The 25,355-nt window shown below is 37.9% G+C and overlaps 1 protein-coding gene across 1 annotated transcript in view; it reads left to right on the top strand.

The window, feature by feature from the left end:
• The window catches only part of ADGRV1 (adhesion G protein-coupled receptor V1), a 307,496-nt gene that overhangs the window by 190,889 nt on the left and 91,252 nt on the right, over positions 1–25,355 (top strand). The window contains exon 84 of the mRNA XM_058172618.1: positions 23,496–23,612. Within this exon, the coding sequence (XP_058028601.1) occupies positions 23,496–23,612 (117 nt within the window). The remainder of the gene's footprint in view (positions 1–23,495; positions 23,613–25,355) is intronic.

Here is a 25,355-nt window from a genome sequence, read left to right as displayed (position 1 = left end):
CTAGTATTGTGAGAGGTGGAAATATGGAAGGGTTTCTCCTAAAGTCTACCACCATTTCTACGGTTTTGAGTGTGTTCAGTTCCAGATTGTTTCGGTCGCACCATAAGGCTAGTCATTCGACCTCTCGTCTATATGCAGATTCGTCATTGTCTCGAATGAGACCAATCACTGTTGTGTCATCTCTGAACTTCAGTAGTTTAACAGTAGTTGGAGATGCAGTCATTGGTATACAGAGAGAAGAGAAATTGGGAGAGCACACAGCCTTGGGGGGCCCCTGTGCTAATTCTTAGGACCCATTTAGTCTATCATGTCCTTTTGTCACAGAAAAATTAAATTCAAGTTATGTACAAGATATTTTCATTCACTATATGATAAAATATGCATTTATTATTCTTAAAAAATACTATTTTCACAATTTATTTTATTTTATTTATTTATTTTGTCACAACATCATATAAAAAAGGATTATATAGTATATAAACATATATATGAGTAAATATTAGGAGGTATAAGCATCAATATATATATATAGGAAGAAGAAAAGAAAAACAATAGGACAGGAACGGTAGGCATGTTTGTGCGCTTATGCACGCCCCTTATGGTCCTCTTAGGAATGGGGTGAGGTCAATAGTAGAAAGTTTTTGGTTAAAGCTTTTAGGATTATGGGAAGAGACCATAGAGTCAGGTAAAGTATTCCAAGCACTGATGATTCTGTTACAGAAGTCATATTTTCTGCAATCTAGATTAAAGCGGTTAACATTAAGTTTAAATCTGTTGGTTGTTCTTGTATTGTTGCAATTAAAGCTGAAGTAGTCTTTAACAGGAAGGACATTACAATAGATGATTCTATAAGTTAAACTTAGGTCTTGTTGAAGGCGACGGAGTTCCAAGTTTTCTAAGCCTAGGATTTCAAGTCTGGTGGGATAAGGTATTTTGTTGTTTTCAGAGGAATGGAGAACTCTTCTTGTAAAATATTTCTGGACTCGTTCAATTGTATTGATGTCAGAGATGTGGTGAGGGTTCCAAACAGGCGAGCTGTATTCTAGAATTGGTCTAGCAAATGTTTTATATGCTCTGGTTAGTAGTGTAGTGTTTTTGGAAAAGAAGCTACGCAAGATTAGGTTTACAACTCTTAGAGCCTTTTTTGCTATGTAGTTACAGTGGGCTTTGGCACTTAGATCATTTAAAAAAAGAATAGAAAAAAAGAAAAAGAATTTGACATGAAAACTCCAAGGTCTTTAACGGGGTGGGGGTCATCTGTAAGGTAATGTCCATCAAGTATGTACTTAGTGTTTTGGTTCTTTTTTCCAATATGTAAGACTGAGCATTTGCTGGTTGAGATCTGGAATTGCCAAGTTTTAGACCAAGTGGTTAGATGATCAATATACCTCTCCAAATATACAATATACAATATACCTCTCCAAAACCTTTCAGACCACATTCTGAATATCAGGAGTAGTCTGAGGAAGAGAGGGGAAGGAGTGAAGATAGGCAGCTTCAAATAGAACATTAAGCAAGAAACATCCATTGTGTAAACTTCTTTCCTCATCTTGACATCTAAATCTCTTTTTGTGTGACTGACAAGTTTACCTATAATCTGTCTACAGGGCAGCAAGGAAGCGTGAAAATCTGGCTCGCTTCTTGCATCACTCTACATGAGCTAGAAAGAAGTTCTGAAGTATTGAGTCCTATCCCTTTAGTTCCTTACATGATCAGAGACCTGGAAAATCAAACTTCTAAATTGAGGACAACATGACTAAAACATGGGTCTCGGCTGCAGATCATAGACCATTAAAAAAACTGTACATCCAGATAGGGCAGAGCTAGTGGGCTTATCATTATCTGCGTTCTCTTTTTGCTTATTCTTTCTACATACATACAAAAGGTAGGTCTCAGCTAGGACTTACATCTGTTTGTTTTTTCTGGCAGATTCTATATTGGGGTAAAATGCAATTGTTGCTTGGTAGGCACTTGATAGACTTTACATTATAATATCAACTTAATAATGTAAGCATTAGGGACATCCCTCCAATTGTACAAAGGGGAAAAAAAGGAAGCTGTAGAAATGTCCTTTTTGTGACCACTAACACTAGCATTACAGGGCACAGGTTTGTTTTGGATTTTTTAAGCTCAAAGTTCTATCAGCTTTTTTTTTAAAGAAAACAATTCCCTTTGATTGCTCTGATCCACCCCTTGCAATGTTCCACAAGCACTTTGTATTTGCTAAGGTATTGAAGACATAATTATTCAAATAGGGGGGGGGGAATAGTCTCAGATGAATGTTAGAGTATGTATTGTATGTTGCATGAGTAAGGGGGTCAGCAGAATGACAGGAGGCTTAGGAAATTTCTGCTTAATCTCTGTTAACTGAGGACACACTATAGAACTATGCATTCTATAGGAACTCAGAGCTATATTAAAAACAAATGCTTACATCATTATAAAACTATTTGTCTCAAAGATGTGAGCTAATTCTTCTTTTGTGTTGGTTATCCAAAAAGTTGTTATTCAGAACTGATTCATGGTGCTTCTTTTTGTGTATCTTGCACATTTGAATATACATGTTTATAAACCACCAAGGGGAGCCATTGGTCAGTGTAGATTAATATCTGTTGAAGCCAATTTCCCTTTTTAAACAACAGAATTTGACATCTCTTTCAATCAGCACTAAAGAAAAGAGCCCACTATGAGGCACTCTTTACCCATATTCTTATAGCTATGCTAAGCTAAGCCAATCAGACAGGTGTTATTCCTTCATTCATGTTTTCCTTTCAGTAAGTCCAGAATGCTATTCTTTCTATTAAATTCTTTCTATTAAAGGAACAAAATACTGTGAAACACTTCTTGAAAGTCTTCTGTAGGATGTTCTATAGTTACATCCAAGAAATGCTTGAATATATGATTTTTGATAGAATAAAAAAAATCATAATAGTTTCTAAAACATTCACTATTCATTCTGGCAATGTTGAAAAATGTCTCCTTTGTAGCTTTAAAGCTATACATTTGTACTTGTGACATGAAATCTTTAGCACATGGCTTTCAAACGTTTGCATGCAAAAAGTCCTAAGAAAATGCAAATATTTAGTCAGTTATGTTCTGAGGGTTAGAGGTCACCGCTTCTGCTCTTGTTCTTTTGGATGTCAGTTTTCTGTTACCAGGCCTCCATATTAATGTACTTCTATTTCTGATGAGCAATTAAGTATGCATTTAAATGTAAAATAATAAATGCTCAGCATAAAGATGGATGGATATTGGAGACCTTTTTTCTCAATAGAGCCCGGTTCTAGAATATCTCTTCCCTGCCACACCCCCAACAGTTTTGGTTTTACTCACCAAGCCAAAATCATTTTTCTTTTTCTCCACATTTTAATATTTTAATATTATTAATTTCTCCTTCCTCTTTGCATAGTATTGTATTTTTGGAAATATTATTGTTTTTGTTACTTCTATGGCAACTATTTTGGCAAAATATTAAACCCCACATGACCCAACCCTTTTATTGAGTACAGGGGAGAGTTTCTCATTTCAGTCAATTGGCTATTAAAATGATTAACATTGACGTCCCATGCTCATATTCATCTAGCTACATCCAATATTTTGGGCAAAACTTCCTTTCTTCCCTAATTCATCTTGGCCTGTGTTTCTTAACAGTTTTCCATCCTTCTGAAATAAACCTGAATGCAACTGGGAATGGTACGCTTCCAGGCAAAATAATCTCTGCTAGTTAGCTGTTTCTGTTGTACCAAAGGAAATGTTTTGCTCAAGTTGCATATTTCATTTTTGTATTGTGGTGATGGTCTCTTAAGATAAAAAATGAGATGTATAGTAAAGATATGCTCCAAAAATTTTCTATTACATTGGAGGTCCAATTCAGTATTTGCAGTTTTAAGTTAATTTCTGAGGTTTATTTATACTTGCTTTGTTATTTTGATTGCAGAAGCAATTATATTAGTGGAATAGTCTCTACGAGAATTCATATATTCAGGTTGATAGGGTATATGTCTGTATAGCTCTTCTGATACATCTGAGCATTTTTTTCATGGGCACGTGGGTGTTAACTTGGCATCATGTTCTGAAATGTTGCTTCCAGCCTATAATATTACAGCCTGTAACAATGTAGATAATATTAATGAAATTCTACACTTAGCTAACATGCAAAACAAACACTACACACCTTTGTGTACATTAATACATGTGAATCTAAACTGGTATAAGACACTTTAAAATGTGATTGTAACCCTTTACTGTAGTACATTTTAAGGTAACTTATTCTAAGGCACTGTGCCCAATTTTATTAATTATGTACCTGGAACAAGATATCCTTCTTTTCTTTATATACATGGGCAACTATGGTGGGAGGAAAGGAACAGGTGATGAAATGTGCATTGTATTATAACACAAAATCCCTAACTTACCGACATCAGGATTCAAATACGAAAAGGTGGATTTAAACTATGATATCATTGTACATGTCATCATTTTAGTGTAGTCTCATCTCTCTGCAAGGTCCATGTGTTCATGGACTTTAAAAGTACCCTTGTCTAAAAAAAAATAGGAAATATTACAAGAATTACACAACTTGGAACATGCTGCTCTGCAGATCTGGTTCAAGCTAGAAAGTACTAGCTGTTTAGCAACAGGCCAGGAAATTTCATGTGTTTGGCATTCAAAATACAGGGGAAGAACCTCAGTTTTTTTAATGCTATGTTCTTCTGCAAGGATGTTTGTTGCATTTCTGTACTGTAGAGCATAGTATTCTGGTTGGCACAATCACACTAGAGTAGGAAAAGTCTAATCAGCGTTTTCATTGGCTATTGTACTGACATCAGACAAAAAACCCAGCTAATCACATATGAAAAAATATTTTTTATTCCCTCATTTGATCTCTGTGTCACCCAATTATCTGTCAAGGTCATAAAAGATATTGGGGTTTTAGTTGTTCATTGATAGGTCATCGCTCTGGAAAAATATCCTAATTCAAGTTCCAGCATTTTCTGAAAAATTATGAAGTGGTGTCAGGATCAACATTCAGTTGTATAGCATAGCTGTGTTGAATGGTAAAATACATTTGGTTGATAATCATTAAACATTTCAGCAATACTGTGCAAATATACTGTAATTAAATTGCACTGTTCATTATTTTTCCAAATAAATCTGCATTAAGTCCTCGCCACAATTTTATAAGGTAACTGAAACAGTGATTGATAAGATGAGGTCATCCAATAAACCTTGATATTGAATTGTAAATTGAGCCTGGGAATCGCACTACACTGAAAATCATTCTCCCATATAAGCATGTGCCTTCAGATTAAAAGCATTTTAAAAGTTTCAAATGCTTTCAAATTCAGTCAGCAAATTGATATAATTCTTTCAGCATTTAAAATGACTATTAGGTTGTTTTCACAGATTTCTTTAAAAATATTCTAAATCTACTGTGGCTCACATAGCATAACAAGAACAAAATAAATATAGATTAAGATAGCGGATCTGAAAGATTAAATCTGTGTCACATAGTTTAGCTGCACAGTACAATTAATGCTGCCATGAAATACATTGCTCCAGTATGTTTATCCCAAAAGCATGAATGTTCTAAAATTGTCTGCTAGTTAGCAGATTCATTACACGGGCAGCTTTGAAGACACAGGCTGCATTCTAAATCTGGGAACAAAGCTACAAGGTAGAGAGAAAGAGAAGATGCTGCTGTGGCTGGAGCAAGCCAGTTTCAGCCGGCACAGTTTAGCTATGACAGAGAGAGTAGAGGAGGGGGAAGGGCAGCCTTTGCTGAGAAAAATACATCGCTCAGTTCAGCAGCAGTAGCAACCAGCTTCTGAAAGGCTCACTGTTGGAGCCCTGTAGGATAGATTAGCTCCTCTGAGGATTGCTGGCTGACATGATTTTTTTTCCCAAGGTAGAAACAAGGTAGCAGCATCAGCATGCAAAGCACAATTTGAGTTTTTAAATGAAAACTCCAGAGTTTTTGGTTTTTGCTGTGTCATTTAGCTTCTGCTCCGTTGTGATGTAATACTTGTAAATTGTCTTTAAGAGTATGATTTCATACCCATCATCTCTTTAGAGAAGGCAGAATCAAGGACACAATTGAAACATGCGGTGTCCCATTAATTTGGCTCACAGCCTGCTCATGTTTAAGTTATTCTAGCAATTGAGAAATCTGTGTTTTGCTCCTTTTCCACGACAACAGATGAGCTACACTATATGTTCTGTATAGAGGTTTAGGATGAATTCACTCATGTAGTCATAATTTGGGATATGTTCCTGCTCTGGTTTTCAGCCAGTTTAAAGAATGTTCCTATAATTGCCCACATGCCATATTCAATTATTAAACAGATTATACCACCAAACATTTTTGTAGTTAGTACATAGTACTCTAAAGGAGATTCATACGACTACAGGTAATCCCTGAGTTATGAGTGTTCCCTTAGTGAAAGTTCGAAATTATGTGATAAACGCCCCCTAGCGTTTACAAACAAATCCCAAAATTATGAATATTTCAGCACCACGGCAGTTGTTCACTGTTACAAACGACCACAGAAACTCTGCAACATTCATCCTGCTTATTCCCCCCTGCCGAGTCTTCACAGCACTTCGCCTGTGGAGACTCACTTACCTTGCAAATATCTCCTCTCTGCTGTGGTTTCTTTGCCTGCATTGTGTTGCGTTTGTGAATGCACCAACACTGGAAATTTTTAAGAAAATGTTCGATAGCCATTTGTCTGAAATGGTGTAAGGTTTCCTGCCTCGGCAGGGGGTTGGACTAGAAGACCTCCAAGGTCCCTTCCAACTCTGTTATTATGTTATGTTATGTTATTCGCAGAGAAACAAGCCTAATGTACTGCAAGATCATGTGAGATTAGTAGCATGAGATCTTGTGCTACTGATCTCGTGTCTTCTCACACTTTAGGTCTCTATCTCTATGAATTGAGGCCTGGACATTCGCAAATGGAGGGAAGGCTTTGGTCCTTCAGGACTTCCCTCTGTTTGCTGTTTCCTTGCCAAAGCCTGCAAGAAGATTCCATTCATGTAGGCTTTGGCAGCCCTTTGCAAAAAGGCCTCTGGCAGTGAGAAATCAGCCCCATAAGGCAGCATGCTTCTCATCAGATATCAGCTTGACAAGGCCTCATCAAGCCCTTTGCTGATGAGAAAGGAGGGAGCAGGCAAAGAAACAGGCTTGAGTGTACTTCATTAAGTCACCCAGTGAGGCAGGATGGGGGGGAGCAACTGTGGGGACCCAATGGGGGGAGAATGAGGTATCTGTGGGTTGTGGGATGCCTTGGGTGGTCTGAAGTAGGTGGTCTGTTCCCTCACTGCCCCCCCTGACCTTCCCACCCCAAGCTATCTCATGTGCACTTAACAAGCTGTGCATTTACCTACACATTAAATTAGCAAATGTGTGGGCAAAAGCAGGGAGTGATCTCATTCAAGGTATGAGATTCACTCCCATTGAATTATGGATGGAATGGGCACGTTCCATTACATTCGTAACTCGAGGACTACATGTATTATCCAAACTTATGTCTAAAAAATCAGTCTGTATTCAGATAAGGTACTTTGGGCCTCTTTCAGGATTGGAAGCAGTCTATGAAAAAAGTATACTAGGTAGGAATAAGCTAGCTATTAATAATGAAGCTAATTTATTACTTACTCTCACTAGTTATGTCCATCTGAGTAGATAAGCAAGACATATCATAGCCAGTAGTTACTCTTGTATAGTATTACTTATTCTTTAATATAGATAAACATCAAGAATTTCCTCTCTCCTGCAATGGTGCACTCTTGAGTGTATTGTAGTAGCACAGTCAAGAGATGAATAAGGAGTGAGTGAAAATGAGTAAAGTGTCCCATTGCAGGAAAAGTCACAATTACCATATTTTTCGGTGTATAAGATGCATCGGAGGCAGATCTGGCCAGGAAGAAAGAGAAAGTGAGACTGCAGAAAAGGAGGAGGAGGGCGCGCGGCTTTGCGAATTGGTTCGGGCAGACGGGGAGGAAAAAGAGCGTTGCCTCCATGCATTGCATTTTCCGGGTTGTAGGCCAGTTCCAAGCAGCACCCTAATGTGAGGATCCGCTCCGCCTAAAACCGCCAGAAAAGGCAACCCACAGAGGCCGACAACCTCCAAAGGGTGGAGGCCAGCGGGTGGGTGGGGCTACATTCAGCGTATAAGACGCACCCAGATTTTCACCCTCTTTGGGGGTAAAAAGGTGTGTCTTGTACACCGAAAAATACGGTAGTACCCAAAATAGAGGTGAGAAAAGGCCATCCTGGGCACAGCTGTCATCTGTATTTACTGTATTTACAAACCAGGTCTGCTTAAGGAAATGCAACCCCATTCCAAACTAAAGTTGGTAACTTCTTAGAATCTCCAAACTTTCAAACCCAAAGCCCCTCTGTCTGACTGCAGTGGAGTCTCAGCTTATTTCTGCCTATCAAAATCTAAACAGCTTCCAGAAAACCAGGAGTCTGCTTTAACAAAAGCCTGCCACTTTTGTCCTTTTTCCTTCATCACAAAGATAATATGCAAATTGGGCCCTTCTGAAGCTCTGAAAATTTCAGTTCTTCACCAGTACGGATAATATTTTAATGATAGAGATACCTTTAATTATCTTATCCTGAAACTTTTGAACACTTTTATTAATTTTAGCATTAAATTGGTTTGTTAAATATGATTCACCTTGAACTCTTAGAATTTCCAGCAAGGGCATTAATTTTCAGTAGCAGAGCATTTTATCTAGTTTCTTTTGATTAACCTTTTGTATTCTAGAATTTAGCTTAAGTCCAAATCAGAGTTCAACATGGAATATAGTCTGCATTCACTTTTGTCCTTTTGCACTTTATTCATTGTTTGCGGGAAAATAGGATTTGGAAAACTCCCAAAGCCACATTAATCTGTTTCCTACACATATGTACAGGAAACTACACTGTGTTCATGTAGGGAAAAAAACCATGCAGTCCCAGTACAATGACATATTACACATAACTTTGTGTTCATTTTGCTGGCTGGTTGTAACATTACAGTCAGGCATTTATCAGCTAGAATCGGATATACTATTTCTCTACCGCATCTTGATTGTTTATTTGATAAAGGTCAGACTTGTAGTTCACTATTTTACAATAAGGGAAGCTTCCCAAACAAAAACATCAGCAAATCATTCTAATATATGCAACCTTTTATCAGGAGAGCAGTATTTTTACTGGAAAACCAATATTTTTGGATACATCCATTGGAATGTTAGAAAAATATATTGCTAGATCAATAATTCTTTTTTACTTACACGTATATAACATTTTATATCATTTTCTTAAATAAAATTGTTTTCACAAAGAAATAAGTTTAAATAGGATCTCAGTTGGATAATGTCTACAAGTGTAATGTATCTAAAACTGTGGTTTTTGATCCTGAATCCTGAACAAACATTGTTTTTATGATTGTAAAATAGCAGAAAAAAGTTTTTTTAGTCAAATATGTAGAGTATTAGATACTAATATAGCAGGCTGCAAAATCTGTATGAGACATACAGTGATATGTATATTAATGCATAATACATATACAGATTTAAGATTTAGAAAATTATGACATACAAAGAAACAATTGTATTAAATCCAGTGCGATTAAGTTAAGGTAGAAAAGATATTTTCAGACTTGAAACCAGCCAACCAACCAAACCACAAATCGTGGTTCTGAATGTTTTCAAAAGATTTCATGTTGGCTTGATTGGTTGTTGAATTTTAACTTGTGTGGCTTACAGGGATTTTTCAAACACTGATATGCTTTAGTTGGCTTATTTGGACTTTTCTGAATGCTGTTGTGCTTTGTTAAAGTTGAATTTTCAAAGCTAAATGCTAATTCACAGAGCTTGATAATATCCAGAAAATTTTGTTTCTTTGTTTCTTTTGCTGTGGTGATGTTAATATTGCTGTAACCATCAGGAGAAGCATTTTTGTTTTGTTTATAGTAAAATAAAATAAAGCAAACAAATCCAGCAAGGAGCAGTAACATATCTTCTTTTTGCTGGGTTTTAGCTTATCAAGTAGACACTCTTAAAAGGGGGAAAAGTCTGCTAAAATGCTTGCTTTTGCTTAAACTTATATAAATTGACAAATTGGTACCTCATAATAACTACTACCTTCCACCAAGGGAGCATTTACAATAAATAAAAATAGAAAACAATGGTTATTGAATGTTTCATATGGGCCCACGAAAAACAACACCCGCATTCTGTTTATGTTTGGGTGGATCCAGACGAGAGGTCGGAGAGCTGTCTTGTTGAGACTGTTTGGGATGAGTTTGACCCTGTGGCTCCCGAGGACATGGACAGGTTATTGGGGAGATTGAATGCCACCACGTGTTTCCTGGACCCGTGCCCCTCCTGGTTGGTGCTGGCCACACAGGAGGTGACACGAGGCTGGCTCCAGGAGATTACGAATGCTTCCTTGTTGGAGGGTGTTTTCCCTGCCACCTTGAAGGAGGCGGTGGTGAGACCCCTCCTCAAGAAGCCTTCCCTGGACCCAGCTGTTTTAGGTAATTATCGTCCGGTCTCCAACCTTCGCTTTGTGGCGAAGGTTGTAGAGAGTGTGGTGGCACGTCACTTACCCCGGTACCTGGATGAAACTGTCTATCTAGACCCGTTCCAGTCCGGCTTCCGGCCCAGATACAGCACGGAGACGGCTTTCGTCGCGTTGGTTGATGATCTCTGGAGGGCCAGGGATAGGGGTTATTCCTCTGCCTTGGTCCTATTAGACCTCTCAGCGACTTTTGATACCATCGACCATGGTATCCTGCTGCACCGGTTGGAGGGATTGGGAGTGCACCGTTTATCAGTGGTTCTCCTCCTATCTCTCTGATCGGTCGCAGACGGTGTTGACGGGAGGGCAGAGGTCGACCCCGAAGCACCTCACTTGTGGGGTGCCACAGGGGTCGATTCTCTCGTCCCTCCTGTTAAACATCTATATGAAGCCGTTGGGTGAGATCATCAGTGGTTTCGGTGTGAGTTATCAACTGTACGCTGATGACACTCAGCTGTACTTTTCCACACCGGGCCACCCCAACGAAGCTTTCGAAGTGCTGTCCCGGTGCTTGGAGGCCGTACGGGTCTGGATGGGGAGAAACAGGCTCAAGCTCAATCCCTCCAAGACAGAGTGGCTGTGGATGCCGACACCCCGATACAGTCAGCTGCAAGTGCGGCTGACTGTTGGGGGCAAGTCATTGGCCCCAATGGAAAGGGTGCGCAACTTGGGCGTTCTCCTGGATGGACAGCTGTCCTTTGAAGACCATTTGATGGCCGTCTCCAGGAGAGCTTTTTACCAGGTTCGCCTGGTTCGCCAGTTGCGCCCCTTCCTGGACCGGGATGCCCTATGCACGGTCACTCATGCTCTCGTAACATCTCGCCTGGATTACTGCAATGCTCTCTACATGGGGCTTCCCTTGAGGAACACCCGGAGGCTCCAGTTAGTCCAGATTGCGGCTGCGCGGGTGATAGAGGGAGCCCCTCGTGGCTCCCATGTGACACCACTCCTGCGCAGACTGCACTGGCTTCCTGTGGCCTTCTGGGTGCGCTTCAAGGTTTTGGTAACTATCTTCCCAGTGCCGAAGAAGCCCACCATCAAGGAACTGAATGTCTACAGACCAGTTGCTTTAACATCTGTAGTCATGAAAACCTTTGAAAGGCTAGTGCTTTCCTACCTGAAAACCATCACGGATCCGCTGTTAGACCCCTTGCAATTTGCATACCGAGCAAATAGATCAACAGATGATGCTGTTAATATGGCTCTGCACTACATCCTACAACATCTTGAGTCTCCAAAGACCTATGCAAGGATCCTTTTTGTAGACTTTAGTTCAGCATTCAATACCATCATTCCAGACATTCTTCTAACTAAGCTAAACCAGCTACAGGTACCGGAACAGACTTGTAAGTGGATCACAAGCTTCCTAACAAACAGGAAGCAGCAGGTGAAGCTAAGCAAGATCACATCAAATACCTGTACAATTAGCACAGGGGCCCCCCAAGGCTGTGTGCTCTCCCCACTTCTCTTCTCTCTGTATACCAATGACTGCATCTCCAATGATCCATCTGTTAAGCTACTGAAGTTCAGAGATGACACAACAGTGATTGGTCTCATTCGAGACAATGACGAATCCGCATATAGACGAGAGGTCGAACGACTAGCCTTGTGGTGCAACCAAAACAATCTGGAACTGAACACACTCAAAACCGTAGAAATGGTGGTAGACTTTAGGAGAAACCCTTCCATACTTCCACCTCTCACAATACTTGACAACACAGTATCAACAGTAGAAACCTTCAAATTTCTGGGTTCTATCGTATCGCAAGATCTCAAATGGACAGCTAACATCAAAAACATCATTAAAAAAGGACAACAAAGAATGTTCTTTCTGCGCCAACTCAGTAAGCTCAAACTGCCCAAGGAGCTGCTGATCCAGTTCTACAGAGGAATTATTGAGTCTGTCATTTGCACCTCTATAACTGTCTGGTTCGGTTCTGCAACCCAACAAGAAAAACACAGACTTCAGAGGATAATTAGAACTGCAGAAAAAATAATTGCTACCAACCTGCCTTCCATTGAGGACCTGTATACTGCACGAATCAAGAAGAGGACCGTGAAAATATTTGCAGATCCCTCGCATCCTGGACATAAACTGCTTCAACTCCTACCCTCAAAACGACGCTATAGAGCACTGCACACCAGAACAACTAGACACAAGAACAGTTTTTTCCCGAAGGCCATCACTCTGCTAAACAAATAATTCCCTCAACACTGTCAGACTATTTACTGAATCTGCACTACTGTTAATCGTTTCATAGTTCCCATCACCAATCTCTTTCCACTTATGACTGTATGACTATAACTTGTTGCTGGCAATCCTTATGATTTATATTGATATATTGACCATCAATTGTGTTGTAAATGTTGTACCTAGATGAACGTATCTTTTCTTATATGTACGCTGAGAGCATATGCACCAAGACAAATTCCTTGTATGTCCAATCACACTTGGCCAATAAAAAATTCAATTCTATTCTATTCTATTCTATTCTATTCTATTCTATTCTATTCTATTCTATTCTATTCTATTCTATTCTATTCTATTCTATTCAAAGCGCTCCATGGCTTAGGGCCGGGCTACTTACGGGACCGTCTGCTGCCACCGATTGCCTCCCACCGACCTGTGCGCTCTCACAGGGAGGGACTCCTTAGGGTGCCGTCTGCAGGCAGTGCCGACTGGCGACACCCAGGGGAAGGGCTTTCTCTGTGGGGGCTCCCACCCTCTGGAATGAACTTCCCACAGGACTCCGTCAACTTCCTGACCTTCGAACCTTCCGCCACGAGCTTAAAACACATCTATTTATTTGTGCAGGACTTGACTAGAATTTTAATTTTTAAATTTAATTTTAATGGGGTTTTATCATTTTAATTGTAATTTTAAATTTTGGCCTATTTAAATAAGTTTTTTAATTAGTGTTTTATCTTGTATTATATTTGTATTTTTATCGGGCTGTAAGCTGCCCTGAGTCCTTCGGGAGATAGGGCGGTATAAAAATTTGATTAAATAAATAAATAAATAAATAAATATGTGGACACCTACTACTGAGCTGCAAAGAAATATTTCAATTGTCATAATCCTGACAAAAAACAAAATGGGACTTATATAAAGCTATCATATGTGCCTTCCAAAAGCACTAGGTAGTATGCATTTTTATATTACCTGCCCTTCTCCCAATTTTATATTATAGGAAATCTCTTTGGTAAGTTATTAGTAAGGAGGTAAATGGCATAATGAAACTGATTGTCCCAAGCCTAGCCAATGTTCTTGGCTTTCACTGGAGCTGTCATTTCCTTAAAACCGCTAGATAAAATAAGCAGCATGTCCAAGCAAATGAGGCTTACACCTTCTTCAGGTGATGCAATTCCTCCTAAATGGCATAAAAATATTAACCCCTTTTTCATGGTTTTTGTGTATCAATATGGTATTTCCAACTTACAAACAGCAATACAAACTACTCAGTTGGAATAAATAATAAATGTTATATTCCCCAGTTACATTAAGCATGTCTCTTTGTCCATATATGGTCAAATCATATTAAGAATACTATCCTGTAGTTCAACTCCATTGATTTTACTGTTGTTCCTTCACATTATTTGCACGTAGGACTGTTCCATTAGCAGTTATTTAATAGGAGGTATGTGGGTGGACAGATTTGGTATCAACGTTAGCTTTTTGCTTAAGGTTACTCACAGCTTGAGGTAAATAATTACTTTTGGAAGAAAAAAAGGTAAACCTCTTGGTGTGTTAAAATCCTAAAAGCTCCCCTCATGCTGACTAGTAAGCAACATAAAAAACAAGCCTCACACAATTCATCACAATGCCTCTAGCAGTTCAGCATCAAGTACACATAAACCATGAGAAAATTAGATCTTAAATATAGTTGTTTCCTTGTTATTGTGACTGAAGATCTTACTGGCTTGTCATTAAGCTCTCATCTTGTACATCATTTTGTGTTCGTTTGATCATTCAGGGACAAAGGAGTCTATTTTCAATTTACTTAAGAATTGATGCAATGCTGGATGGATTCTTATTGATTAAACAATAATGCTGCAAGTCTAACATTAACCTCTGTTTAGCAAATTGTTTTTATGTGGCCAAAGTCAAATGGCTCTTAAACTATTGATGTAGATAATTAATTTTATAAATCTGATATATGAATTGAACAAATATACTTTGAATGCTGAAGTGAATAAATATGATTTCAATATGAGTATACTTAGAATCTGGTTGCAATCTCTAATGTAAGTAGTATGATGCAGGTGGAAGAAAGATTTGGTGAAGAAAAGAAAATGAAAGGGATCTGAGAAGTTTTTTTCAACCACATTAACGAGAATTACATTGTAGCCACCCAAAAGATAACAGCTATTTTGGAGTGCATTAACAGGACCATAGAGTCAATTAAAGGTAATTGTTTCACTATGCTCAGGCCTCACCAAAATCCATTTAGAATATTGTATCCAGTGCTGGGCACCATAGCTCAAAAAGGACAGTGACTAATTGAAGTGATTTCAAAAGAAGGCAAACAAGTTGGTGAAGGGCAAACTCTTATCAGGCTATTAAAGCAGGGGTGAAATGCTCCCGCACTGGCTCGCCCGATTAGGCAGCTGCTGGTTCGGAGTACCAGTAGCAAAAATCCCTGCCCCACCCCTACCTCTGCTGAGCCGCACCATCAGCAGAGGTTTTTTCTTTTTACTTTTAAAAGTTTTTCTTCAGCTGAAACCTGCCTTTAAAAGTAAAAAAAGAAACCTCTGATGATTGCGGGGCTGAGCAGAGATCATCAAAACCCTTTAAAAGTTTTTTTTAAAAAAACCTCTTCAGCCGAAGGGAAAAAAAAAAAGAAAGAAAACCCCAGGTTTTAAAAGCCTCCTCTGGCAATCCCAGAGGAGTTTCCTGATCCTCGTAGGCTTTTAAACTCACTTTTTAACAGCCCCCACTTAAAAGAGCCCCCACCCATGCCCAGCCAATTCCCCCTCCTCACTTGCCTATAATTACTGCTCTTTCGGGCTGGCAGCGCCATGCTTTCTTCAGCTACTGAAGAAAAAAAAAAGCTTGCTTTGACTTCCTGCTTTGCTGGCTGAAGAACTCTGGGATTTGAAGTCAACAATAAAATAAAATAAAATAAAATAAAATATTTGTGCAGCTTTCTGAGATTTGGTGTGTTTCTGTAGTGTTTCACTCTAACTACACAAACACACAAAATCTCAGAAAACTGTATGTGGCATTTTGTGTGTGTGTATATGTGTGTGTGTGTGAGTTGTGTGTGTGTAAAGTGTAAAAGTTGGTTTTTGAGCTTTTTGTGGCTGTGTGAAGTGCAGCTGCTTTTACATTGTGTGTGAGTCAGTTGTGTTGTGTGTGTGTAAAGTGTGAAAGTTGGTTTTTGATACCTCATTGTTTTTTATACTCTGTTTATTATTTTTATTATTTATTGTTATTGGCCACGCCTACCCAGTCATCTGACCACCAAGCCACGCCCACCAATTAAGCCACGCCCGCAGAACCGGTAGACAAAATTTTTAGATTTCACCCCTGTATTAAAGGGTGTATGTAAGTTTAGTTACAGAATGCACAACTATGGGGCAATATAATTGTTTTCCAAGTCCAGTTCTGGTCAAAACTTTAAAAAATAAGCCTTAGGTAACCCTCCTGTCCCCCCATTTATAGATACAATAAATATAAAATTCCCAGATTGTTCACCTACTATGACAAAGTTGGGAATATAGGACATTACAGAAGTCTTGGCACATATGGAGGATTCCAGATATTAGGGTCTGAATTTATTAGTGGAAACATTTGAATTCATGATAATTGATTGCTTACTTGATAATTAATCATGTTTAAACCTTAAATAGTTTAATTTCGCTAAATCAAAGATAGACAACTTGTGGAATAGGTCAGATGTAGTTTAAATTTAATCTAAATTTGCAGTGTTATAAAAATAGTACGAATTCCTTCCCTTCATAAGGCTATTTAAGATAATTTTTATTATTTTATGGATTTTTAATTTTTTTTGTCAAAGATTAAGTCTGCTAGATTATAGGTGTATAATGTTTTATGAAGTAATGTTTTAGATTCATTGGATGAAGTAGAGTAATAATTTCATATTAATTCTTATATATAATTCATATTATAATTTGTATCTAGTGGTTTTGGAGAGAGCATGAATGTCTTTATTAGTTTCCTTTTCAGCCAATATAAGGGAATTTAGCGATAGAAGATTATATTTGTAGATCAGGACTGAACTGTGAGGTCCTTGGCACTCTCAGAGCTTGGTGCACTGATGATGTTACCTATTTTGGTAAAGAAACATCTGCAGGAAAACAACCAAGCTCAGAGAGCACCAAGGACCCCAAAGAGAATTTCCAGGCCACTAATGCCCACGACTTACAGTATAAATGCTACATATATACTCATAAGTAAATCCCTCAAAGTTTGATGGATCTCTTCTACAGGTGTTCAAAGTAGAAAACTATGAATGTGAGACATTTGTCCTAAATAAATGAAATGAAAATAATCTGTTTCCATTATCACATTCTCTGTGACATTCATTTAAAATTCATTTAAAAATGAATTATTAGAATGAAACATTTAAGATTGTAGTCATTGTGTATAATCCAAACTACATTTAGTAGTACATAAACTGTCCAGAGCTTAGTAAAATGATTTTTGTAAAGAAACATATAGAAGAGAACCTGCCTATTTTTGGTAGTTATTTCCTGATACCTCAGTCTCTGAAGGTGTGGATGCAACATTTTTTAACCCAGTTAAATCAAAAGCATCCTACTAGCAATTATATATGTTTAGCTACAAGTTATTTTCATTCTCCTAACCTAAAAGCAGAGTCCATTGAGTCCCTGTGACTCACTGTACTTTCCCTGTTTGCTCTTTTGCCATAGAAACACCATTGTGCCTGGCACTACATTTTTGCATGTTCTTTCTTGACTTCTTGAAATTTGAATCAAGTATCTTAAAGAAAGAAAGCATGTATTACATAGAATTACTTGACTATCTGGTTACTCTTTGTCAGCATTTTTAAAGGAGAACAGCAGATTTTAAATTCTAAGTTTGTCTTTGTGTTATTCATCTTAATTGTTGTTTACAGCTAAATTGTCGGTAAGTATGAGTATATAAACAATGTGTTCAGTCCTTCACATCTAACTGCAAAAATATCTTTATTGCCAACAAAAACACACCATTCTAACACACTGTCTAAACAACTGTTCTTTTAAGAAACTGGAAAATGTCAAGTGTTATAGAAGACATATACATTGTCCTTATTGCTGCTACTATTTTTAAGTTATGAAAGAAGTATATAGGTCTGGACAAAATACCATCATTTTTGCAGTTTCTAACTGAATCGTAAAAATGATCAAATTCATTAATGTTTCTTTTTAGATAATGTGTAAGATGCATTGTAAGATGTAACCTATACATTATATTATGGGTATAGAGATATTTGTACAGAATTAACTAGATTTTTAATACTATGATGATTTAGGTGAGATTTTTAACACTGATGATTTAGGTGAATTAAACTTTTAAAGTTAAGGAAAAAGTTTATATCAAAATCAACTATGCTTTCTGAAATGTTAATGTTAATAAACATAAGGTTACTTCATTTTATATCTAGAGCTGAGTCAAAACTGAAAAACAGCTGCAAGTGCGTTGAAAATTTTTATATAATAAATTTATAATTAAATTTATAATTTTAATGTTAAAAATTATCAAACTCTTTTGTGACTATAGTACTTAAGTCTTGCAATGTTATGTTGGTTTGATAAGAAATATTCTTACAGTTGCTATTTTCTGCACCTACCCTTGCTAAATCATTGGGTTTTTTACCTTCTGGTTTTTCTTACTTTTTAGACTATATTGTAGGAAAGGCTATTTTGAAAGTTAGTTTTCTGGGAAAAAGTATTATTTTCCTTATACCCATGAAAATAAATATACTTACACATCAAACCTTCCCAAATTGTTCAGTTCACATATTTCAAAATCATATGTTTGAAATTCTATCATATATACCAGTATAAAAATATATATAGTTTATATATTTTTATTCCACAACATTAGCACAAATTAGTACAAAAGTTACAAATGTGTTCTTAATTTGTAGAGATAAGATTTCTACAGAATAAAATAATGCACACATGGCCAAGCTGGGAAATAGAAATTGGGAGACAGTGGGGAAGAAAGAAAAAAGAAATGAAATAAAGTTGTGTTGTTTTGAGTTGACCAAAGAGATGCCATAAAGTTCCTCTTGTTGTTTTTATCTAAAGATAAGAACAGTCTGTATTTATTTCCCTCAAGTTAACTTTGTAACATAGGTATTGTACTTTTATAGGCACAAACATTAATATCCTTATCTAACTAGAATGATCTGGAAGCTATTCTTTGATTTCAACGAAGTGTTTATGTACATTTTTTTAATTGAAGTCCACAATAAAATAAAATAAAATAATAAAATAAAATATTTGTGCAACTTTCTGAGATTTGGTGTGTTTCTGTAGTGTTTCACTGTAACTACACAAACACACAAAATCTCAGAAAGCTGTATGTGGCATTTTGTGTGTGTGTGTTTGTGTGTGAGTTGTGTTGTGTGTGTGTAAAGTGTGAAAGTTGGTTTTTGAGCTTTTTGTGGCTATGTGAAGTGCGAAGTGCAGCTGCTTTTACATTGTGTGTGAGTCAGTTGTGTTGTGTTGTGTGTTGTAAAGTGTGAAAGTTGGTTTTTGGTACCTCTTATTGTTTTTTATACATTGTTTATTATTTTTATCATTTATTGTTATTGGCCACGTCCACCTAGTCATCTGACCACCAAGCCACGCCCACCAATTAAGCCACACCCACAGAACCGGTAGGGAAAATTTTTAGATTTCACCCCTGGATTTCCTGTTCATTTTATTTGGAGGGTTTATATATCAATTTACAGCCAGATGATTTGCAAACCAGCTGAATAACAGGAACAATAAGGTCCTATGTCCAAATTATCTACAGCCCAGAAGCCTATGCTTTCTGGGTAGTGGATCAAACCAGGGCATGTTTCTCTTCAGTTCTAAAATTGCAGAAAAACTAGTGTTGCCAGTTTTTTTTTATATTTGTTTGTCTGCATGTCAAGTTCTGGTAGCAAAGGAGAAATGCACTTCCTTCTGGGTCAATGTATGATACCAGGTTAGTTAATCCTTCCATAAACTTCTGTGGAGAAAATAGGCCTTTAAGGTACAGAAATATTTTCCCATTTTTGTTTCTGAGGGCTATGGGCAATTGACTGAGATTAGGTAGGTTAAAATTCTGGATAGAGCAATTCATTTTATGGCTGAGATGCACAAATCAAAATCAAATCCTTTTCTATTTGGGCCTGTGTTTTTATATGTGAAAAAATGAAGCACTTCATTAACACTAATAATGTGTTTGATTACAGAACAAAGGTTTTTAATAATTGTGAACCATACACACTGTTCTTGAAAAATCATTTAGGTCATTAAACTAAGAAGATACCTTAAAAGGGTTTGAAGCAGGGATGAAATGCTCCCGGTTCGGACAGGATCACGCGATCCCGTAGCAATGGCAGCAGGTAGTTTGGAGAACCGGTAGCAAAAATCCCCCTGCCCCCCCCCTTCCGCATGTCAGATTTCAATTTTAAATTTCCAGATTTGAGTTATTAATTTTAAGGCCTCAAAATGCTCCTTAGGATTTAAGATTTTAACTTTTTCTTCCATTTATATTTTTAATTCAACCCACAAAGGAGGGAAAATACTTTGGAATATGTTGGAATTAAATCCGGTCCAGTTCCAAGCCGGGAGAAAGACACTGGAAATAAAATGGAGGCAGGGTGCAGGAAATGAAGTCTCTATTTATTTTGAAGCCAAAAACAGCGGCATGTTTCTGGGGTGGCTGAAAAAATGGGATTGAGAGTAGGTAGGCTTTTATATATTCTATGGAGCTTTGTGATTGAGATGCCTGTTCCCGTGCAAGAATATGTCCTTCAATATTTTAATGGCTGTTGCCAGATTCCTATGGGGTCATGTAGAGGTCCTGGCTGGCTCTAAAGGCAAAAGGGGAAGTGCAAATCCTAGGTTTTTGTCTGAGCTAATCTTGTCAACTGTGGCTCCTTGCCTGTTGTGTTGCTTATTTGGAGTGTGTTTGTTTATGAATAGATTGGCCCCATTAAATCTCCATTCCTAAATACCAGCCTCTTTAAGCTTCTGCTTGAGGCTGTTTTCTTATGGCAGGAAGACTGGAGCTGCATTCTGCCTTTGTTAAGATTTTTCTCCATTTCTTCTTTAGGGGAAATATTCTATCCTGCCTCTTTTTAACATTAAGAATAAAAAATACCTTAATCTGGGGAGGGAGGCTTTCTACAGTACAGCAGTATTAATGTTTTTGCATTAAATATGTCTCTTGTCATACTTTGAAGCATTTTGCTATTGGATACAAAAGTGAACAAGCATAGCATTTCTTTTTCCAATCTCTGAACCTTTGATGGGAACTACACCAAAGAGGTTGCAGCTGAGTCCTTTGGCCTCTTTAGCCACAAACATGACTGTTAGCTTTCACAGTCACTAGAAGGCAACCTGTTAGAAAATCTGATGTTAAAACAGACAGCGGATACAGATAACCTTGTCAAAGGAGGGGGCTAAGTAATCTATTACATATGAAGGAAAGCAGAATGTAAGTGGGTTTGAACATTTTTTCTATGTATTGAGCTTGTTCTTCAGTCACAGTACAGGCAATCTTTGACTTACAATTGTTTGCTTAGCAAGTGTTTGAAGTTCCATCTGAAACAAAAAAAGAGACGACCTGGATCCAAAATTCTGATGGTGGCCTCGCCCCAGTCATGTCACCACACTTTGAGGGTTTGCCAACACAGCTGCATTTATGACCATTTGCAGCATTCCACAGACACCCGTGACTGATTTACCACAATTTTGATAAAAATCAGAACTTATTTCTGTTTTTTGGCAGAACTAGACTTTAGCAAACTATAGGTTCACTTAACGACTGTAGCATTCACTTAACAACTTGGTATTTATTTTACAACCAGCATCTTTTCTTAATTACCAATGCAAAAAATGATGTAAAATTGAATCAGTCACATGGTAGACTAATTTTACAACTATTATGACTTACAATTGCAATGGACAGGCTCCATTATAGTCATAATTTGAGGACTATGTGTAATGCATTGCTAAATTCTTTAATTCAATAAACACTATTTGTATTTCAATTGTGTTTTTCCAAGTAATAATTTCTTGTCTGTAAGATGAAGCCCGACAATAATGATGGCCCCAAGTGGACTCTTCCAAACACTTGCTTTGCAATAATAAATTCCCCTAAGCTATATTGGATTCCCTTCTTTTCATTGAGATGCACCTTACACTTTTCATTAGTCCAGGCTGGAGGATATGCTGCTTGATAGAGTTCCCCTAGTTCCGTGATGGCACATGTGCCACAGCTGGCACGCAGAGCCCTCTCTGCGGACACGCGAGCCATCACCCAGTTCAGCTCCACCACGCATGCATGTGTGCCTCCTGCCAGTCAGCTGATTTTCTTGATGCATGGGGAGCGGGGCGCATGCGGGAGACACGTGTGCATGCGCAGGGGGTCAGGATCGGAATGGGGGGGGTGCCTCCCCAGCCTGTTTTTGGGCCCAGGAAGTTGCAGGGAGGCCTGCTAGGCCAAAAATGGGGGGAGTGTTTCATACACGCATGCACAGGGTGGCAGGGGAGCATGGGGAGTCATGTGTGCATGCCCAGGGGGGCGCACACATTCCATTATGGGTGATGGCACACACGTGTGCTGTTGCATGTGCACTTGCACGCTTTTGGCACACGACAAGAAAAAGGTTAGCCATCACTGCCCTAGTTTCTTAGTCTGTAAATCCTTCCTTCCTTCCTTCCTTCCTTCCTTCCTTCCTTCCTTCCTTCCTTCCTTCCTTCCTTCCTTCCTTCCTTCCTTCCTTCCCAAATCCCTTCCCTTCTTCAGGATAGCCTTATTTCTATCTATTGAAACAAGCAAAGCTGGGTGATGTGGACAGAATCAAAGGGCAGTGCTTCTTGTTCCTCTTCCTGGAACATCTTTTACCAAGGAGCCCCAAAGTAAAGCACACAGCTTAGGCAATTCATGTGTGTCATAAGTGGGAATGTGCTACTACAGTTTTGTGATGCTCTATCCTGTCTGCCTTTGGGGGCTTTTCATCATCCTTTCTTTTATGGTGAAAGAGGAAGCTGCCATTGCTGTTTCAACCCCTCAGACAGCTGACAGTGGTTTCAGTTAATACAAGTAGAAAGACAATCAGAGCCCCCAGAAAACAATACTCAACAGCCCAATGGTTATTCCTCCAAATGCCTTTTTTTCCCATCTTCTAGTGACTCCTATTTGCAAGGCATTGGTGGAGATGGACCCGAGGAGAAGGGGAGGGGAGTTTGCTCCTTGCCTGCCTTCATTCTCATGGTCCTGGCTCAGCTGCTTGCCACCTCCCACAAAGAACTCAAACCCTCTTGGAGAGAAAGCTTGGAAACAAGGCTCAGCATGAGTGAGCATGCACCAGGTGTTGGAGATGACAACTGTGGCTCCTTGCACTTAAATTTCTGTTGAATAACACATTGCTTTTTGAAATGTTTCACTTAACAGATCCTGTCAAGATCCTTGGTTGGTAACTTTACTTTAACAGAGTATATATCTGAGAGTTACTGAACAGGGATAATCTAACAGTCATGTATTTGCATAAATCATTCAGGCCAAAGTGCAGTAAAATATTTAGTTCAAGAAAAAAGTTTGAAGTGTGGTATGTGCATATTCAAAATAGTATGGTAGGGTATTTGACTAATACATACAATGTTATGAATTGTGAGTCTGATATCTTCCTTAACATTGTGAATACATTTATAAACTAATATCACTATAATTTTCTTCTAGATATCATTTCTGGCTTCAGCTTATACAAGTCAACAGCTCTCTGAAGAAAGTTGTTCTGCTTTGAGTTCAGTTACCCACTATCTCTACCTTTGTCAGTTCAGTTGGATGCTTATTCAGGTTAGTAAAAATTCTGTTTTTTAGTGCAGAATTTTGGATCTGATTCCAGAAAGGAACATCAGAGTGTTCAGGCAACACTCTGATGTTCCTATAAGGACTGAGCCTCTTCCTGGGTTTATGCAGCTGCTGTCCTTGTGCTTTTGGCTAACATTCATTTAGCACATATTTATATTTGGGGGGGGATATTTTTTCTACAAAAAGAAGCATAAGTGTTTCTTCTTCTCTCCCCTACCTCCTCATCCTCCTTCTCCTCCTCTTTATATCCCACTTTTGTTTTTTTAACAACTGAAAGTATCATATATAATGAAATGGTATATACTGTATAATGGTATATATATATAAATATGTAAGTAAAATATCATATATAATGGTCCTCCTTCCTATTTTCACTGCAATCCTGAGGGAGAGAGAGTGACTGGTTCAAAGTCATCCAGCTGGCTTTTATTCCTAAGGGAGAATTAAAGCTCACAGTCTTGTGGCTTTTAGTTCTGCATCTTAACCAATGTACCAAACTGTCTGTTGCCTGTATACAGTGATGACTCCTGCTGTAATCACAGTATTTATTTCCCATTAACTTATATTAAAAAGTTGCTGCTTCCTTACCTCAAACACATATTTTCCTCAGCCCTCATTGCTATTGTAAAAATATAGAAGATGCTTTTCTTTTTAAAGGTGCAACTGGCAGATACAAAGAATTTCCCATGCTATATCTACTGAACTCTTTGGATCTCTTTGGACATTTCTAAAGAAACCCATTCTGCCTTCTGTATTCCTCAATTTCAATATTGTTCTTAAGGAAACTGGCTGAACTTATCCATCTAACAATCAGAGGTCAACTTGAAGGAATATTTACATTAAAATTCCCTGTAGCTAATGCTATGTATAATCCTTTCCAAGGCTCGGGTTATTTGATGCTTTACTCCAATTCTCCAATTAGCTTACATAGTGGATTAATTTTTCTTTAAGTTATTAAAAAAGCTAAACCCAAATATTTGAGAACTGATATATGTAAATCTGTGATAAATAGAGAAAAATGTATTGTAGTATGCTTAATATATGTAACATTTCATACAACAAAACTTATTAGACAACATCATATATTCTGTAAGGCAAGTCATAATAAAATAACTACATGCTTTATATTTTGTAAATAGGATAGGTCCTTGCGATTCTGGATCTACTTTTGCTCTTTCTTTTAAAAAATAAGGAGAATACAGATTATTAAACAATTCTGCAAAGGTTCTATTGGAGTATTCTAGGATACTATTTGATAGTACTTCTCTACTGAGCCTTGGTATCCAGTCTTGAGAATTATCTAGTTTATCCACGGTCTTTTGCTCCATAACAGCTATTCTGCTCTGTAATGGAGAGGGTTCTAATTACATTCCAGCTTCAAGGCTTGACTGCACATCCAGTTGTTTTTTTGAGTCTTCTTCACTATGGACTATAATGTGTAATTGGTCTATCTGAACTTGTAAGAGCAACTTCCTCTTAATTATGTTGAAGTGTTGAGTTACTAGCTGTTTCTCAGTTAGTGATGTTGCAAGTCTTCTGCCCATCCATGCTTTTGCATACTTTTCATTTATTCCCTCTTATTAGGTCTGCTCTTATAGCTCACTAGAAATTTCTGCATGAGTTAATTCTTCTAGCAGCTAGGAAACTGGCTGTACCTTTTTGTGTCCACACAACTGGTTGTTATTATTAGCAACCATAGCAACAGAAAAATATTGCTAAAGTTAGATC

Source organism: Ahaetulla prasina, chromosome 2 (genome assembly GCF_028640845.1).
Source record: "Ahaetulla prasina isolate Xishuangbanna chromosome 2, ASM2864084v1, whole genome shotgun sequence".
NCBI lineage: Eukaryota > Metazoa > Chordata > Lepidosauria > Squamata > Colubridae > Ahaetulla > Ahaetulla prasina.
The sequence above is the reverse complement of the archived record's forward strand: the minus strand, read 5'-3'. Positions and strand labels throughout refer to the sequence as shown.